Below are 17,815 nucleotides of genomic sequence, written 5' to 3'. Positions count from 1 at the left end.
CATGGGGGGCTGAGCGACTTCAGAAATCCAGAGCTAACGTTTGCCCACAGTGATACAGGAAAAGTGGCTGATCTTGAGTCTCCGTCCAGGGCTGTAACCGTAAGATCAGTGTGTGGCCGTGGTGACTGTTAGTTGAAACATGCTTGTTCAGTAACTCCACTGCACAGACCTGCTTTTTCTTAAGTCTCATCTACCACAGAGGGGTACAACTGATTTAACTACCCTTGAATTATTTTGGTGCAGCTGTTCTACTTTGGCTCCTCTATATGGACATGCTATTCCAGGGCAAAAGTGGGAAAACAGCTGTGCTTTGCAGGCAGGATAATTGGTAAAAATGTTTGTGAAGTATTTATTTTTTCCCCTATAGCTTTGCAGGTCGAGTTCCCTGTCCCTTCTCAGGTTAGGCTCTTCAACGGCAGGGAGGGACGTTTGCCTTGTGCAGGGGAACGTGCTCCTGCAGCTATTACCGGAGACCAGCTAATGCTTTTGGGTTTGCACGTGTGTGTGTGTTTATGGGTATGTTTATGGGTTGCGTGTTGTGTTTATGGGCAGAACTAACCTGCCCGTGGCAGGGTGCACCCGGCGGGTCTCCCTTTCACCTGGGAACGGCTCCGTGCAGCGCTGGGGGAATGACCTGCCAGGAGGGGAAGGGACTCTCCTTTTGGTTTTTTTTCAGTGAAAATGCTTTCTCGAGAAGCCTTGGGAGGGAGGGAGCAACAGGACTCAGCAAAGAAGTTCTTCGTCCAATACATCCTGAACCCAGCTGGGGCCTAATTCTTCACCGTCTTTCCCATCGTTTCCTTTTAGACCTTCTCTCACTCTTGCCAGCACACATGACAACTTCAGAGAGTTTTGCCTTTGCTAGTATTTCACTACATGTAGGTCAATACAATCTGAAGAGAAGCTCCAGTATAATGCCATGCTAGCCAGGAGCACACCTTCTCTCCCTATGTCCTGTGGCTCTGTCTTCATTAAGAAAAGAAAGATGCATCTCGTGTCCCAACTTAAATCCACTCTTGATGGTAATACTGGTGGGCTGGTGCTCTCAGTGCCTGAAGGCTCTCTGGAAGATCCAGAGGCACCGCTCTCTTTCTGACAGCTGCCCAGAGGGATAGCTTTGCATGTCCCTCATTTGCTAAACAAAACAGCCCAAAGACCAGGATTGTCTTTCCACTACAATAAAGGAATGAAGGTGTGAAGAGGGCTAGGGAAATGCAAGGTTTAGGGAGGGCTCAGAGAGAGGCAGAAACAATCAACTCTTTCTTCAGCCACAAAGATTAGTTGAGATTTTGCTTTTTGTTATCTGTTTCCTTGATTGACTGGCCAGAATGTTTTTGATGCAAGGGGAGATGGTGGGAAAGGGCTTGTTTTCAGAGCGGTCAGAACTGGGGAGAATTTGCATGTTTGGAGAGCAAGAGCAGGGGCGTTTGTTTGGATTTGGTGAGACCAACAGCCTGATCCTGACAGGTGCTGAGCATCTTAGCGTGCCTGTTTTACGGGTTCAGCAGCTCCCGGGATCAGATTAGGTTTGGGGCAAAGTCAAGCCCTTTGCAACACTGCATGCAAAGCTGGGCTCTATGCTAGCAGCAGGCCTGCCCCACAGCTGGCCCTGTGTTCGGAGCCAAAGGCTCTCCCCCAACCCGGCGTGGTGTAGTATGGATAATGCCTGACCTCCCTCCTTCCTGTCGTCTTCACGTGCATTCCCGGAGTTTCAAGCAGCCCAGCGAAAGCCCAGGCTGTGCAGAGTGCAGTTGCTCAGCTCCGGGGCGCTGCTGCTGTCGGCCCGGAGCTTGTTTTCCCAGTGAAGAAAGCACGAGGAGATGAAATGTCACGGTGTTCGAGCCGCTAGCACAGTCTAGTCGCACCGTCGGGGCTCGGTGGGGTGCAGGAGGAAGGCTCCCGGCAGAGAGCAGAGCGCTGGGAGGGAGATGGCAGACAGCGGGCAGGGGCTCGGAGCAGCCGCCCTACCCCGCGCTCCTCCCGGGGAAGCCCAGCGCGAGGGGGCTGTTGCGTTAGGGCACAGCACGCTGTTGTTGTGCTTGTAGTGCTGTTTTCACAGGGGCTGTTTCCCAGGATCTTTCACTTGCATCTTCCTGACCTCCTGCCCCGGGCAAGTTGGGACCCTCCCTGTATGGCTGAAGGGTTCCTTGCAAAAAACAATATACAGTGAAAGGCCAAGCTGGGGTCTCTCCAGCCCCTTCCTCAGAAGATGGCTCTCCCTCATCAGGGATTGTATGCAAACAAGGAGCTGAGGGGCTCTGCCTAGTTTTCCTCTACACTGCTGACATCCATGTACCTACAAAATCCCCTTGGTTATTATATCTGAGAGGCTCAGAGATGCAGGGAGAAGCCAGGAGCATGAAAACCAAATGTGGCATCCAGATCCAACTGAAAAAGGTTCTCTGGGTAGAAACAAGAGGCCTAAGAAGCGATGGGGCTCAGGGAAGAAGGAGGCGGGCAGTGTGGCCAGGTGGTCTGAATGCGGCACCTTGTTACGCTTGGGGGAAGAAACCGTAGTGCCTCACGGCACAGCTCAAATTTCCCTTTCCTCTTCGTTCCTTCTCAAGTCACCTTCTAGCTTTTGCATTGCTGCCTTGCTAGGGCTTTTGCCAGCTGGCCTCCTTCCACAGCCCCTGTTCCTGGAGATACGCTCCCAGAGCTGGTGGGAGTGGGTCAGCCTGGCCTCCTCCAGCTGCCTTGGCCACAGATGTGTTCTGTGCGAGGCTCCGCAGCAGCGCACGGCCTAAGATCACCCTCAGTGTTTCCTTACTCGCTGCCCATCCATCTAAAGCAATCCTTGCATCTCCTGGGGATGTGTTCACAGGGCTCCTCCCAAGTGTAGGGGTAAGGCTGTCGCTGCCTGCTCCAGGATAAGAGCTCTTCAGTAATCTCCAGGCTCAGTAACCAGGAGAGTGGTGAAAGCGGCTCCCTTCCCTGCTTGCCTGAGGTCCAAGGGAAGGGAATGACAGGTCTGGGCTGCTCTGCCCTTTGTAACAAGGGAGAAGCGGGCTGCAGGAGCACAGCCTTAGGGTGGCCCCATTCCAGGCCGTGACTCCTCCGTGTCATGGAAATCAAAAGATAGCAATGGAAATCTAATGGATACAGTAGTCCTTGTTCAGCCGGCTCAGCTGTCTGATTTGTTTTTATGAGTGATTTTACAAGCAATCTTGCCGTGGTGCTGATCAGTTTGTGCCAGCAATTCCCTCAAGAATGGCCAGAATCAGGGAGCTTCAAATGAGAGTCAGAAACACCCGTTGTCCCCAGGACACAGGCTGGGAAGTAGGTGCTAGGGTGCCTGTGTGTTTTGGGGCTGGAGGGCATTAACTCCTGAGCAGTTCAGATGCTGACATGCTCTTTAAATGCTTTTGTTTGCAGATTTTTGGAGGGCAAGGGAAATAACAAACACAGTTTGAATTTTTGGCAGCCGTTTTAATAAGCTGAGATGCCTTTACCTTGAGTAAGGTTTGTGCATGTGTACGTGTGGGATCATGTGTGCACCTGGTGTCACGGTCAGAACTTGAGGACCAGTTCCTTAAGCCCAGCTCTTCCACGGTTTTAACAAGGGGACTTCAGTAACACCGTCCCCTGGGCACACAGTCCCATGTCGTTGGATGGGGTTGTAGCTGCGCAGCGCTCCCTTGCTCTGAAGAGCTGACTTCTGCCTGTTTGGGGCTCTGCACGTATCTGTCCCTGGAGATGAATGTCCTCTGATCCCAGGCTTTATGGATGAGGCTCGTGGGGTGTTCTGTAGCCAGTAGGCTCCTGATCCCCTCACTTTTCTCCTAGTCACCCCACCTCCTTTTTTTCACGTCCAAGCTTGTGACCGTGCTTCCTGATGGGAACCCTGTTCTACAGGTGGATTTCCATCTTGATTTCCACTTGTGTGTGTCAGACCCCCAAGGCAGGAACCCACTGTAAGAGGCAATGCTGTACTTTCTCCCTTCTCCTTTTCCCCCTCCATCCCCGCTGCCGGCATCTCCAGAGCTGAGTACCAGCCTTTCTTGAAATGGGTGTTTTTAACATGCAATGCTTTCTGTTAGCCCAGTTACTGAGAGGAAATAGATTCACCAGATAAATCCCAGCAGGCCTGTACATGTTGCCACTGTCTGGTATATTGCAATAAAAATATACATTAAAATAAGTATAAATACATATTTACAGTGTACAAGGAAAAGCCAGGAGTACAGATGCTGTTTTGAGTTTCCAGAATGCATATTAATGACTAACAGCTTAGGTACAGGATAAAAACAGGGACAAATACATTTTAGGTCTCAATCTGCAGTCAGGAGAATGGCTTTGGATTTACAGCAGTGTAACTGAGGACAGGATCAGACCTCTTTTCTCCTGGCAGTAAATGAATTCTCTACTTGTACCGTTTCTCTCTTGCGTGTGATGGCAGCCTTCCTTCTTGAGCATTTGGAGTGAAATGACTAGTGCCGCCGCCTGTTCTCCAGGGCAGTTCCTGCTGGTGTCAGTCTGATGCTGTGTGTTCAGGGGTGTAGTTATGGAACAGTCTGCCCGGTGCTACAACGCCCTACTTACCTGAAAGCGCTTGTCTTTTTAATGCTATAATAACACTTTGACCTTCCTCCGAAGATTTCAAGGGACTCTACAAACCTGAATGAGTAACTCTACATCACCAGGTGTGGTGGAGAAATAAAAGCCTGGAGGAGTACAGTGACTTGCCAGAGGCTGTATAGTAAGAACATAGCAGAGCTGAGAGAGAAACTAGCTCTTTATTTGTTCCAGCCCTCTACTTCAGCCTCTAGACCTGGAAGAAGGCGGAAATACCACTGCTCTGTTTGTCTAATACTTGTAAGGTATTCGCATATCATGCCAGTGTGTACAGGCTAGATCGCTTCCTCCTTTAAGAGAGCGACAGGAAAGCATAACTCTCTGGCCCTAGACATCAATATCCAAAGCCATGCAGTGACACACACTTCCCCGAGACAGATCTAAGCCGGTATGTCCAGCAGGCAGTGAAATATCATGGGACATACCGCTGGGTTCCCAGAGCAGCCAGTCTCACCCGCATGGTACTGAGACACAGAACTTAGTCGCCTATGCCTTGTGGCTTGGCTCTTTCTGGAGCTCACTTGGTTGCCACTAACCAGAGATCTCTGCAGTACTATGTGAACGAGGATTGCATTCAGAGACCCCTGTTATCAGCTAGGGGAGCATCTAAGGAGCTGGGTTTTTTTCAGTATTTTCCTCCCACTCCAAGCTAAAAATACAACACAGTTAATTTGTCACCTGATCACAGTACATGTTCCGTTGAAAGAAAATGACTTTAGGTGTTTGTTGCCAGAATTTATGACCTGGGCAAGTCTCTGCAAAAGCCGTCTCCAGGCTGAACGCAGCTCACTGAACGCAATCTATTTGCATGCCCTGGCCTTATCTTCCTAACCATCAAAGCAGAACATGGTTAAGGCACCAGCTTGGCACAGAGTGTTGGTGCCATGAGTCCAGGAGTTCCCACCTCACTGCTGGTCAATCTGATGAACTGAGCTCTGCACATGGTGTAAATCCAGAGTAATAGTGACCTTGGAGCAATTCCTCTGGATTTGCACTTGAGCAGGTGATGTTAGAACTGGCCCAGTACCTGCTGCAATTAAAAAGTGAGAGCTGCCCCTAGTTGCATTGCCACATACTGGGATGTGCAAGGCCCTGGGTCGGTGCCTGAACACCAAAGCCAGTGATGTGGCTTTGCCAGTCCCCAGGGGAATGCAGCAATATGATGTTAGCAAGTTGGGCAGCCCCATGGCAGATGGAGAGTCTGCTTCCCTGGAGCATGCACTGGCAATGGGAGCTCCAGCAAAGACCTGGGGAAGTCCCTCATTTGAGATTGTGTTGGGTCTCTCGGTGCCTCCGTAAATCCACCTTGCGCTGGAAGCCCTTGGCGCAGAGCTCGCAGCTGAAGGGCTTGAAGCCAGTGTGCTTGCGGCTGTGGGTGATGAGGTTGGAGCTCTGGCTGAAGGCTTTGCCGCATACCTGGCATTTGTGGGGCTTCTCTCCTGCAGGGCAGAGGAAACAGTAAGAAATACATTAGCAGATGAGAGAAGGGAGAAGGAAATGCCTTTCAGCAGACTTAAACCTGACTGGCTGTGCTTGGGCATCAGGGTGCTGTCAGCCCGGCTGTCCTGCTCATGTGTCTGTACTCTGATCAGCATGAGAGAGAGAACTAGAGGCAGTTCTCTCCACATGGGCAGGAGCTGTGCAGGGCAGCTGCATCTGGGGCTGGATCCCACACCAGAGGCTGGGCAGTAACCACCTCCTTGTCACACAGAGGAGGACATGTGTCTCCGTGATGCTTAGATGTTCTGCTCTCCTGTTGCACAGTAAAGAGAGACCTTCCAGTGCCTCTGTTATACATGGGCACTTATGCCCAGTCCAACATGTCTGTATGCAGGAGTTGTGTACCTGCATAAACATGATGGACTTGGATTTCCTTTTACTTATTGTGAACACTTTGTTTCTCACCAGTGTGGATGTAAGTGTGTTTCTTCATATCTGACTTCTGGTGGAAGCGCTTGCCACAGTACTGGCAGGGATAGGGTCGTGTGTCTGAATGGATCAGAAGGTGAGTGGACAGGGTAGAGGAACGTTTGAATGTCTTCCCACACATCTTGCACTCAAAGCTTCTCTCCTGTTAGGGAAATAAAATTGTGAGGTGTCAGCCTGTGGCTGCTGGACATGTGACAGAGCCCCCAAAGTGTTAAAGCATTGAGAATAGTAGGCTTGATAAGCAAATTATTCAGCTCATGGACTGATGTGCTAAGTACAGTACAAAGAAAGGAGCATTATTTATGCAAACAGCTTACATCTTGTGGTCCGAACTCCCACACCTTGTAGGAGAAGGTGAGGCACAGAAGAACCAGTAGCAAAAATCCTCCCCTCCCCATCCAAGAAATTCTCAAGGAGAGTCTGAGATTTGTGAGACCAGAGATCTATGATCTATGGTCTTCAGAGCTCCTATCGCTGTCATTGGGTGATGCAGGAAAGCCATCACATTTGTCATCTAAGAAATGCTACTTCTCTTATAATGCAATAAATAACAGCTAAGGTCCAAGCACTCTTGAGCTCTGGAGAGCTGGTTCTCTGGAAGGAGGCTACTCACCTGGGAGTGAATGTTGGTGTGCTGCTCCAGGCTTACAGCGTGTCCAAAGGTTTTGCCACATACTTCACAAGCGAAGGGCCGGGTCCCACTGTGAGACCTTCGGACATGGACCTCCAGTCCATGGGGCGTGGAAAATACCTGAAAAAGAGTAATCTGGCAGTGATTTTCCATGAGGCAGCTGTGTCTCCATCTCTGTTTTCAGTTCTTTCCCTTTATTTGACTTCCCTCTCATGGACCACGTCAACAGCCTCATTCCCAGTGCCCTTGTCCCCAGTGAGGAGAATGAGCAGGTACCTGTTTACAGCCAGATGCCTCGTGCTTTGGTGTAACCCAGTGATATACTTATGCACGTGATGAAAATCACCCCAGGCCCTCGCCAGCCCTAAGGTTCCCCTCTGTAACCCACCTTGTTGCACTTCACGCAGTGGTAGGTCTCCATGTCCGAGGAGTAGTGCATGCTGTAATCCAAAGGAGGCTCGGCGCTTGGGAGGAGGTGGCTTCCGTACAGGCTAACGGGGCGCTCCAAGAGGGCTGACTGCATGGTGGAAGACATCTGTCGGTAGCTGTATGGCGAATGGAAGGCATCCCAAGAAAAGCTGGTTTTATAGAAGGTGGGAGTGCTTGTTGGATTAGTGCAGTCTTTGATCTGCAGCCCTGGGATGGCCATCTCTGAGTTTGCAAAAGAGAGGGAGAAGTGAGTGTCACGCCATTGCCTGCACGTCGGCACAAGTGCAAAGGCTCCCCAGCTACCTTATCCCTATTTAATGTCCTGTTTGACCTTGGGAAGGAGTCAGTTACTCTTTGTTCTTTGATTCAAATCCCTACACAAAGTTCCTACCATGACTTTGATTTCAGTCTAAGGAAATTTTAGGGGAGAGGGGATGCTAAGGGAATATTAACCCCCTACTAGTTTTACTTCATGTGGTGCTTGAACAAGTGTTATGTGAACACCTGCTTTCACCTATATAGCATAGAGTTGCATTAGTCCTTGAGGTTTGAAGGCTCACTCATTGGTTACCTATAGCCACAGACTTCAGGGACATGCTGATCTAGACCAGAAGTGTAGAGAGAAATACAGAATGCTCTTCATGAGCTCCCCCTGGGACAAGTCTGATGATTGGTGTCAAAATAAGAACTGTCATTTACCAAAAATCTAGACCTAGTCATGGGGGCTCCATAGGCCAACCTGACCTCAACCTCTTCTGTGGTTCTGGTCTTGGGTAGCTGACCTGTAACTGAAGGGCCTGGCAGCATCCTGCTCAGATATTGGGCAGGGACGCTTTCTTCTTTCAGTTCGGAAGGGTCCTTTTCTTGTTTTGGAACCAGGCATTGTAGGTCCTGTCTCTTGATGTCCTCTGGTGTCTTGTCTCCTATGGCTGTAATCACAGTAGCGTCACAGTTAGTTTATTCTATCCGATAAGAGAAGAGTCTGTTAAGGAGGTTTGTGTACACATGTGTGAACTCATGCCTGGATATATGTGTCTGTGCACAATTCCCTGAGTCAGAACCTCAGTGCAGAGGCTGATATCCTATTTAGTCAAAGCAAATCAATCCTAGAGGCCACATGTCTGTCAGAAGCATTTCCCCATTTAATACAGTTTTCATTTACGAAGGTAACTAACAATCATTAACTTATTAACCTCCCCACCCCTCCCTTCAGATAGTTCAGAATTATTAAGCTGAATTTATGGACAGCCAAGTAGGGAAGCGGAGAGGGGAGGTAACTGCTTACACAGTTCCAAGGGTGACAACAGAGCCTAGTTGCCTCCTGCCCACACTCACATTTCTCCCTGCCTGTCCCAGCCCTTAAACAGACCAACCAGCACTTGTTAGAAGTAGGCTTTATAGTAAGAGTCTAAAATAAACAGAGGTCCAATACATGTGCCTTCTTTCTGCTTGCGCATGGAGATGGGACTGGGGCTGCTGGAGGACAGTTGCCATCTGTCCAAACCCTCTTGTGTTCCAGAGGGACTCTGCAAATGGCCAACAGATGATGGGAGGAGTTGAAATTAAAATGTCATCTCCTTTCTTCTTTAATCAAAGCTACCACAGGGCTGGACTCTAATTCCGTAGTCAGGGCCAGAACAAAGGGTCAGTTGATCCTACATTTGAATAAAGCAAATTTGAATGGGCCCCAAAGGAAGATGATAAGTGCCCCAGCCTTCTGCTGCCTGGACGACGGGGAGTGCACGAACGGGAGCGGGGAGGGGGCAGCAGGCACAGGCAGAAGGAAGGCTGGTCTGTGTTAATATAGCGCACAGCAGCTGGCCCCTCGTGTGTGTCTGTGTGTGTGTGTGTGTGTTGGGACTCCTTTCACAATCAGTGTTAGATCACTAGAATCATGTTGCTCTAGCTGTAACCTTCCTTGCAAGTCATCAGGAGGCAGTGGTAACACACGGAGGCAGAGAGGAAGATGTCGGTCCAGAGAGCATGTGGGCAGTGAGCATAGCAAGTTAGAGATGGAGGTGGCAGAGCCGTGAGTCTGTAGAAGGCTGACAACCAAAGTGCAAGCGTTTTTCCCACTGTTAGTTGCTTGAAGTTGGCCATCTTTCCCAAATGTAAGTGAACTGCACACAGTGATCTTATATCCCGAGTCTTCTCCCGAGGGAGATGGGAATCAACAATCAGAGTTAGAACTGAGAGAAGGCAGGATGCTCAGCAGTAATTTCTGTTCAGGTGGAGACCTGGACATCCGAAAGCATGTGCTCATTCAGGATTTCCAGTGCCTGCGTCTGTCCAGAGCGCTCCGGCTCAGCGGAGTGTCACTACACTGCCTCTGGAACCACCAAAGCAGCAACCCAACAGGAAACAAAGGGAGGATCTAAATTCAGTTTCAGCGTGACAGTGGAGATTTGGTCTAGGGAGCGAGGGAAAGAGGGCACGCAGTGGGGGAATCAGTTTGTCCTTAGGCTGACATCCCTCTGTGGAAGCCCTTAGTTGCTCTTTAACTCATTCATCCTGCTCCCTTAGCTTGCCTATTGAATTATTTATTTGTCTGGGTGTATTCTTACAAGCCCAGGGTATGGATTGACTCACCAGTGAAGGGAGAGGGTACTGGATCCCATGTGAGTGGAGGCGGGTCATCTTCCACAAAGCGGTGTTGATGATAGGTGTGAGCCTTTTTGCTCTTCACCAAAAAGGAACGTGGCATTTTCCATTCACTGCCTGGGCAGAAACACAGAATAACTGCAGGTAAATCTCTGTGGTTCGTGTTCCCCCACACTTGTTCCCCCACAACAGCAGCTCTGTATGCAGCAGTGATGAGAAATAAAACCCTTCTGCTGAGGAGACAGGTAGTTCATCTGAAAGGTCCCTCCACCCAGTCGAAGACAGGGGAGTGGCTGCTGGGGTTTGGGCACCTGATGGATCTCAACTCTGGGGAAAACACATGGCTGTGGAGGGGGTTAAGAGAAAAAACTTACTGTGAGATATTCTTTGACGCTGAATCTAGAGATGGGACTGCAGATCACAGTGTACTCCATAAAAAAATTAAGCCTCACAGTCTACCCCCAGGTTGAGGCAAAGCATTAGCGATATCTTTATTTTATAGGAGGAGAAATAGGCATGCTTAAATTAAGTGACATGCTGTAGACCAAAAATGTGTCTGTGGCAGAGAGATACTAGAACCCAGCATGTCTCTCTCTCTGTTCTCTGCTCTGGCTGCAGGACATGGTGCATGTCCAACATTATCATCCATGAGAGGACAACGCAATGGGGAGAGGTGGATGGAGATCACCCGATCACCCCTCTGAGAGGGGCCTGTCTTAGTGTTTGTGCTGTACCTAGAAGAATGTGGTCCCAAGCCATGACATTGGCTCTTTTGCGAAGTTGCTACACAAATTATTATTATAGAAACAACATAAATAACAGGAGAGAGGCAGTAAAAAATCCCAGCAGCCTTAATGTATAGTGGGTTTCCTTCTTGTTGGGCACAGCTTGAGTATTTTGTGTTGTGGCTGACAAATAACAGGCAGAGCAGAGGCAAAGCAGAAGTGTTGGGTGAGAGAGGTTACCTTTTGGATCTGACTCAAATATCACAGACCGTTGAAATGACGGGTTAGGAACAAACATAAAATGCTGAAATTTAATCATACAAAATTCTCTTGCAATGCATCTTGTTATCTCCAGTACCCAGAGCCCAGCCCGCCCTGTGCCCGCTCCCCACGGCTGGTAACTGTTCTCATGCAGACAGCGTGACAACAGGCTCAGCGCTATGCACCGTGCTATCAGCTGCTGCATTATTTGCATACCTATTTGCATTTTTCTCTGTAATTGTTCAGGATAGTGGCACTAAAAGCAAATCTTACTATATTTCATATGAAAAGTCAACAGCAAGTCCTGGCTCTCTGCTGATGGGCAATTCCATTATTAAGCTTTGTTTTTTTCTTGGGAGCAGTTGAAGTATACTGTACTTATTTATTAAAAAAGAACGTAATTTGCAGCTGTTAAACAGGAGTGTTCTGAAGGGTCTGTGTAGGACACGGCAGAGCAGCGTGGGCTCCTGGAATCCCAGACAGGGAGAGAGGGGAAAGATCTCAGCTGGCTTCTCTATAGGGTTCAAAAGCACCTGCACTTACCCCCATATACTAAATAAAATTACAGAGCCCAGTGGTGTTTTGCTTTCAGGTCCCAGGGCCAGATTTGCAGTGGTGCTGAGGCTGCAGGTACATGTACACTAGATTTTGCACAGTAAAATCTGGTGTGGATAGGCAGATTCCCAAGCGCTGCTGTTTTCAGGTGTTCAGGAGTCAGGTGCTCACCAGCCTTGATGCTTTTAGAAACCCCATTAGGAGTTAGCTGCCTTTATAAACCTGGCCTAGGGTTCCCACTGTTTAATATACCACTTCAGGGATAAACCTTGGCGTCTCCAGCCATTTTTTCTCCTTAAATGACTCACCTGTTTTTCTTCATTATTTTCCAAGAAATTTGCATGTGACTTGAGATGAATATGAGAAAACAGAGGCCAAGACCAGATTTGTTAATTTAGTGTTAGGAAGAGGACAAAGCAGTCCTGGGTTGGAACCAGAAGTGTGCACTTGCGAGAAGGGACTCTGGATTACATTGCTGTATTTGCTTTCCCGTAGCTCTCTGATGAGGTTCCTCCTAAGCATCGCAGAGTGCATCTCTGCCTGGTGTAAGGCTGCGCGTGCAGAAATGCTCCCAGCTCCGTACAAACCCAGGAGCTTTCTGAAACTGGTAAAACCCCATTAGTAGTGTGCTTCCCTTAGCCAGACGTGCCTCGGCTCTTAGCAGAACTGCTAAGCTGCGAGCGCGCAGCAGGAGCGTCCGTATCGCACACCGGAGCTGCGCCGTGCAATATAGCCAGGCCTCCAGTTACAGCCCTGCCACAAGCCCTGGATGCATGGAGTTTCCATCCAGGTCAAAGGGATTTTTCCGCGTGGTGGGCAGGACTGTGCCCACAGTGGAGGGCATTCGTACCAGCAAGCTTGAGACCTCTGGTTTATGTGGCTGAATTAACCAGCTAATTTCCCTGGGCTTCCAGCACACTGGAGAAAGAGGCTCCTGCAGCAGGTAGCTGAAGGTAGGGTGGAAGCAGGCACCTTGCAGTGCCTTCAAAGGGTCACTCTCTCTCCACTGCCCAGAGCACCCTCAGGACATCAGCCAGCCAGTTTAGCCAGATAAATTAGAGGCCTGGAAGCTGGTGGTGTGAGCAGTCTTGCGGTGTTGTATGGTAGTGCCCTAGCACTAAGTCCAGCCCCTCTTTTCTAAAGGCAGTTGGAAGCAGAAGCACAAGAAGCAATGGGATTTTTCTGGATGTGTTTGCCCCAGCGTAAGTAAAAGTCAAGTCTGGTCCAGCACCTTGGCTGCCGATAAGGGCCTGAACTGAGCACAATGATCTTTACTGCCCTACTGAACGTTACAGAAGGAAGTCACTTCCCCCACCCCATTTTATAGAGAAAACAGGAACTGGGAGCCCAAAGCATAGTTAATTAACAACTGCATTGGACTGTGTTTGTGATTCACCCAACCAAGTCAGAGGAAAGCTAGAAGCACAGATTGTGAGAGAAAAATATTATCTCTCCTTGAAACTCAGATTATCAGTAGCAAGTGATCAGCTGCTTCTAATAGCTAACGCTAGTTCACAGAGAAAGTAGTGCTACAGAAAACAGCCCTGCTGCATCCAAAACAATTGCCGAAGCTCCCAAGAAAATTTAGCTTCAACCTTTGCTGAAACTTTTTTTTTTCCAGGAGTCTGTTCTCTCCAGTGCCTTTGGCAGCGGTTTCTAACCTGACTGGCAACTGCACGAGCGAGTTCATTGCTTGGGCAGACTGCCCACCCAAAATGCAACTATCTTGGCATTTTGTGGATTGAACACAGAGTATAAAATCAGTATCCAGCTTGTATTGACACTTGTGTGCCACTAATGTAGCTGTAAAATAATGTAGTAGTAGTCTGCTCTAAGGAAAAGGCAGAAGAACCCGAGGGAAAGAGGCTGCTTCACTGTTTTGCCTTCCAGTACGGAGGAAAGCCTCCATTTTCAGAAGTGGCTGGGGATATTTGGGGTACCTGAACTTTTGGGCTCCTAACTTGAAGCATCTTAAAGAGGTTTGTTTTACCAATTACGATTTCACTAGTCGGGTTAGAAAGATATTCCCCTCGCATCTTCTAACTCTGAGTTCCTTAGCACCAGTGATGCTCTCCGGAGTAAAGCGCTGGTGGAACACGCAAGGCAGTGCAAAAACTCCAAGGAAAAGGGTTTTTTTTAGGAGGTGGCTCCTGACTTCACGATCCTCATTTCATTCAATTCTATGTTCCTTATGAAGCCCTGACTCCTGCTTTAGTGCGTGGGAATTTGTAGTACCCAAGAATACAGGATCAGGCCCTTTGTTACAATTTTGAAGACATCCGTATTCTCGCTGAATTAGATTGGACAGCTCTTCTTCAAATGGTGCCTTCAGCGAGGGGATTCATAACAAGAAAGAGTGTATTTGGGGACAGGTGTTTGCAGGATCGCGCCACGCTGAATCGGGAACCCGATTTGCAATGTATGCTCCTTTCTAAAGCTGACCCTCCTTTTCCTCTAAGCCCTTCTAAGTTCAGATAGCCCCGTTTTCAAATTTACAGGGTTAATTGTAGAGATAAAAACTTTTTTTCCCACTACACGCAGAGGAAATACTTAATCAAATTTTAATCTACGGTTGATATATATCTTCATATGAGTTCATCTATTAATGAAGTCTTAGGCTAAAAGAGGCTTATTTCCTTACCACAGCTTAATTTGTATTTAAATCTTAATATTGTATTTTTCTGCTCTTTCTGGTAAAAATAAAGTTACCCAAAATAAAGAATAGTTTGTCCTTCAGAAGACTATACTTTTGAAGAAAAACAACATGAAACAAAACACAACCTGTGTCAGAATTTTTTAAAAGCCCAAAGAACATAAGAGTTTTTTTGGGGCTCGTGACTTTTTAAATATAAAGTCATATTCAGAAAGTATTTAAGTTCTTTACAACCAAATTAATCGTGTCTTCACTAGTCCACCCTTACAGCACTGTACATACTTGGGGCAAGTAATTTGAATATTTTTTTTTAGTGGAAAAATTAACAGAACATTTTTCATTCTTGTGGTAAGACTGTGCAAATGGATGTTATGCCAGGATTAACAAACTATGGTGATAATTTTGTCCAAGAAGCGGAATGGAAATGCTTGTACATTATATCATACAAAAGAAAAAAGTTTACAATATAATTGCAGCCTCATTTAGGAACCTCATTTAGCTCCTAGTGAAGTCAGGAATGCCACTGACTCTAGCAAGCTTTGCCTTAGGCTCGCCAGGATAAACAGACCTATGTGCACCTTCTAACAAATCCTGTATCGCTTTAATGTATAGATGCACTTGCTGTGCGAGCTTGTAAATCATTTGTTTTCCTGCTTGATGCACTAAATCAATCTGGTGGTATATGAGGGGTGTCTATAAATAGCTAATTCCATATGCTAAAAATTATGTTACAGTAATCAGCATATTCTTAAAAGGATGGGAAAAAAATAGAGGTTTGAAGCAAAAATCCTAAACAGGAGAGACTAAATTCTCAACTAGTAAAATTGGCATACATTAATTGATGTCAGTAGAGATGTGCCGTTTTCTGAGTTTAAAGACCTAGCCCTGTAAAAGAGCAATTAAAAGAAAAAACATAGTATGTCCTCAGCGCTTAAGTACAAAGTTTACATCTGGAAACTGCTCCTGCTGCATAGAGCTTGCTGGGACCCTTGTATCTGCCAGCATTGTCGCATCTTTTCTATTTTGTTCTACTATTATCTTTTTCACATGTGCATGTGTGAGAGTGAAGTAAGTATATGGTATATAGTTTTAAAAGGTCTGACAGTTTGATTGAAGTAAATCATTATCATAAAGCTATCCTCAGGACAAGTGACTTACTTATGCAGTGGAATATCTTATATATTTGCAAGCACAAGCAAAGAATAAAAAGCTTATAACATATATCAAAGGAATGAATTAAACAATTAAATTAAAAGTGTTTAAAAGAATAAATAAATCACCTGTTTGGGGGACTTTGCTTTACAGGATTCGCCTTGAAATCTCCCCAGACAAGCCCCCAGTGAGACGTCGTCTTCTCTCTGGACTCCTTCTTCCACTTTTTCACTTAGTCGCTGTCTGCTGAAATAGATACTTCTCCTTTTTTCTCTCTCTGTTTTTTTGCCCCTGTTCCCCTCCCTGATTTTTCAATCAGATTATTTGTGTCAAAATCTGGTGGTGAAGAAACAGCCAATCGAGAAGCAGAGCCCAGAAAGTATTTGCTTATCAAAACTTTCCAGGACTTTGAAAACTTGAAGAGAATTCACGATGCCCAGCTCTGAACCCCAGGGGTAGCACCCTTAACTCTCCGGGGCAGCTTGGCTTTCTGCAGGAATACTCCTCTGTCATATTGACAAAGAGCATGACACAGGGAAATAATGTACCAAGCAGGCATTTGTTATTTTGTTGTTTCTTAAAAAAAAAAAAAAAGAAAAAGAAAAAGAAAAAGAATAGCTTTTAAGAAACCTGTATTTTTACACACATTCATCTACGCATCATATCTTTCACAAACAGACACACCATCTGTCCCACATACACACACTCACACACTTCAGTCTCATAAACAAAACCATCTAGCACATATGCACAAAATTATTTTATTCCAGAATGTATCTTTTATCTCTCCAATTTCCAAGGAAAAAGGAATAAATACTTGCATAGTAATAACTGAAAAAGATGCATGTTAATCAGCCTTCTTTTTCTTAGGCATATGTATGTGCAATCCATACATATTTTACATTTTGCTCCATCTATATACAGCTGTATATAGGATATAAATATAGATTTAAGAAAGCTCATTAAGCAAGCTCATTAACAAGCATCTTTCCAAAAAGCTCTTCTACTCAAACAATAATAAGAATTTGCACTTCTATCACTTACTTGCAAAAAGGTTCGAAAATGGGTTTGCAAACGTGAAATAATTGACTGCCAAAACACCCTATGAAGACAGGGTGTAAAAAGGGAGGATAAAGCAGAGGTAAAATGACTTTTCCCAGATCACCTGATAGGTCTCCAGTTGAGGTGGGAACAGGAGCTGGAAGGTCTGAAAAAAGCAGTGATTTTCGTTTGAGAATCATTGACATATCTCTTATTTGTGGAAAAACAAAGAGAGCTGATCTTCCTAGATGCTTGCCAAAAAAAAAAGCAATTCCTTGATTTCACCTATTCTGATTTTCATAGTCTTTCTGACTGTGCATCTACATGGCGGCATGTGCAATACATGCCCTTGGTTATCCCCTCCTGCACTAACAGCGTACTCTGTGCTGGGTAGGATGTGAGATAGCAAAAATGCCTTCCCAGAAGTTTATAATTTAAGATGTATATAAGTAAACATATCCAGCTGCCGAGTACCAAGTATTGTGCATTGTCATCAGAGAAATGCCTTTATAGCATGGAGTTTTTCTGCTCGTTGTGAGCCATCAAATGCATTTTACAGTTTTCTACAGTCGGTCGCATCAAAGCAGGATTCAGTGGGATCCCTTTTCGCACTGTAGCTCAGTAGGGGAAGGCACCAGGAAGCAATAACTTTTTTTCTGCTACGCAACAAGATCGGTTGTGGGGTGGTATTCCCCGGCGGAGCAGATGCGGTCCAGGGACACTCAAGATTGCACTGCGGAGGTATTTTGCATCCTGCCCTGGGAAGGTGGTGGTGCCAGACCCGCTGGCCTTAGCGCTCTCTGCTGGGACAGCCACAACTCACAGCCTTTGCTGTCGCGCCCTGCACGGACGCTGCGTTGCCCAACGGCACCGGACAGGCTGTGCAATGGGCTTTGATGCAACTCAGAGATAGGAGTGTAGATTTCACCCAAATTGAGAAAGATTCAGATTTTGATCTTAACCCATCTGTCATTTACTGAACATAATTAATTCTTGTTGTTTATAGAAGCAAACTACCCCTCTTCCTTTTCCCCCTTCCTCCTCCCCTCCTTATTTATCTAGCTGGGTTTTGCATGAAAGAAACGTTCCCAAGGCATTGTGCTAGCAAGCTGATTTGCATCCTCTTAAACACAGGCATTTGAAGGATTACATTTCCCACTACAAAAACAAGCATCGTAACCAAAAACCAAGATGTATATTGCAGCTTCAGGGTTTCATATGAAGAGAGTTACAGGAATTAAACAAACCAGGAAAATGACAAGC

At 46.7% G+C, this 17,815-nt stretch overlaps 2 protein-coding genes across 4 annotated transcripts in view; one reads left to right on the top strand and one right to left on the bottom strand.

The window, feature by feature from the left end:
- Nucleotides 1–17,815, top strand: part of TSC1 (TSC complex subunit 1) — a 58,499-nt gene that overhangs the window by 6,391 nt on the left and 34,293 nt on the right. The gene's annotated exons all lie outside the window — the stretch shown is intronic.
- On the bottom strand, nt 4,095–16,071 carry GFI1B (growth factor independent 1B transcriptional repressor). 2 transcript variants are annotated; one of them, XM_026101765.2, is made up of 7 exons: nt 15,640–16,071; nt 10,154–10,282; nt 8,347–8,493; nt 7,524–7,786; nt 7,118–7,255; nt 6,481–6,646; nt 4,095–6,014 (listed from the first exon to the last, which is right to left on the bottom strand). In XM_026101765.2, exons 2-7 carry the CDS (start codon nt 10,266–10,268, stop codon nt 5,836–5,838), a joined length of 1,008 nt encoding a protein of 335 aa, XP_025957550.2. In that variant the 5' UTR covers nt 10,269–10,282; nt 15,640–16,071; the 3' UTR covers nt 4,095–5,835. The 2 variants fall into 2 exon arrangements, with proteins under 2 accessions (XP_025957550.2, XP_064379876.1); XM_064523806.1 differs by having other exon boundaries at nt 10,154–10,278.

The sequence above is a fragment of the Dromaius novaehollandiae genome, chromosome 20 (genome assembly GCF_036370855.1).
Source record: "Dromaius novaehollandiae isolate bDroNov1 chromosome 20, bDroNov1.hap1, whole genome shotgun sequence".
NCBI classification, from domain to species: Eukaryota; Metazoa; Chordata; class Aves; order Casuariiformes; family Dromaiidae; genus Dromaius; species Dromaius novaehollandiae.
The sequence above is the reverse complement of the archived record's forward strand: the minus strand, read 5'-3'. Positions and strand labels throughout refer to the sequence as shown.

Excerpts from the sequence above, each read along its gene's own strand:
- GFI1B (XM_026101765.2), bottom strand. The coding sequence starts at position 10,268 with ATGCCACGTTCCTTTTTGGTGAAGAGCAAAAAGGCTCACACCTATCAT. Across the intron at positions 7,787-8,346 it reads GCCAGGCCCTTCAGTTACAG|AGATGGCCATCCCAGGGCTG; the intron begins GTCAGCTACCCA and ends TTGCAAACTCAG. Across the intron at positions 7,256-7,523 it reads ACTGCGTGAAGTGCAACAAG|GTATTTTCCACGCCCCATGG; the intron begins GTGGGTTACAGA and ends ACTCTTTTTCAG.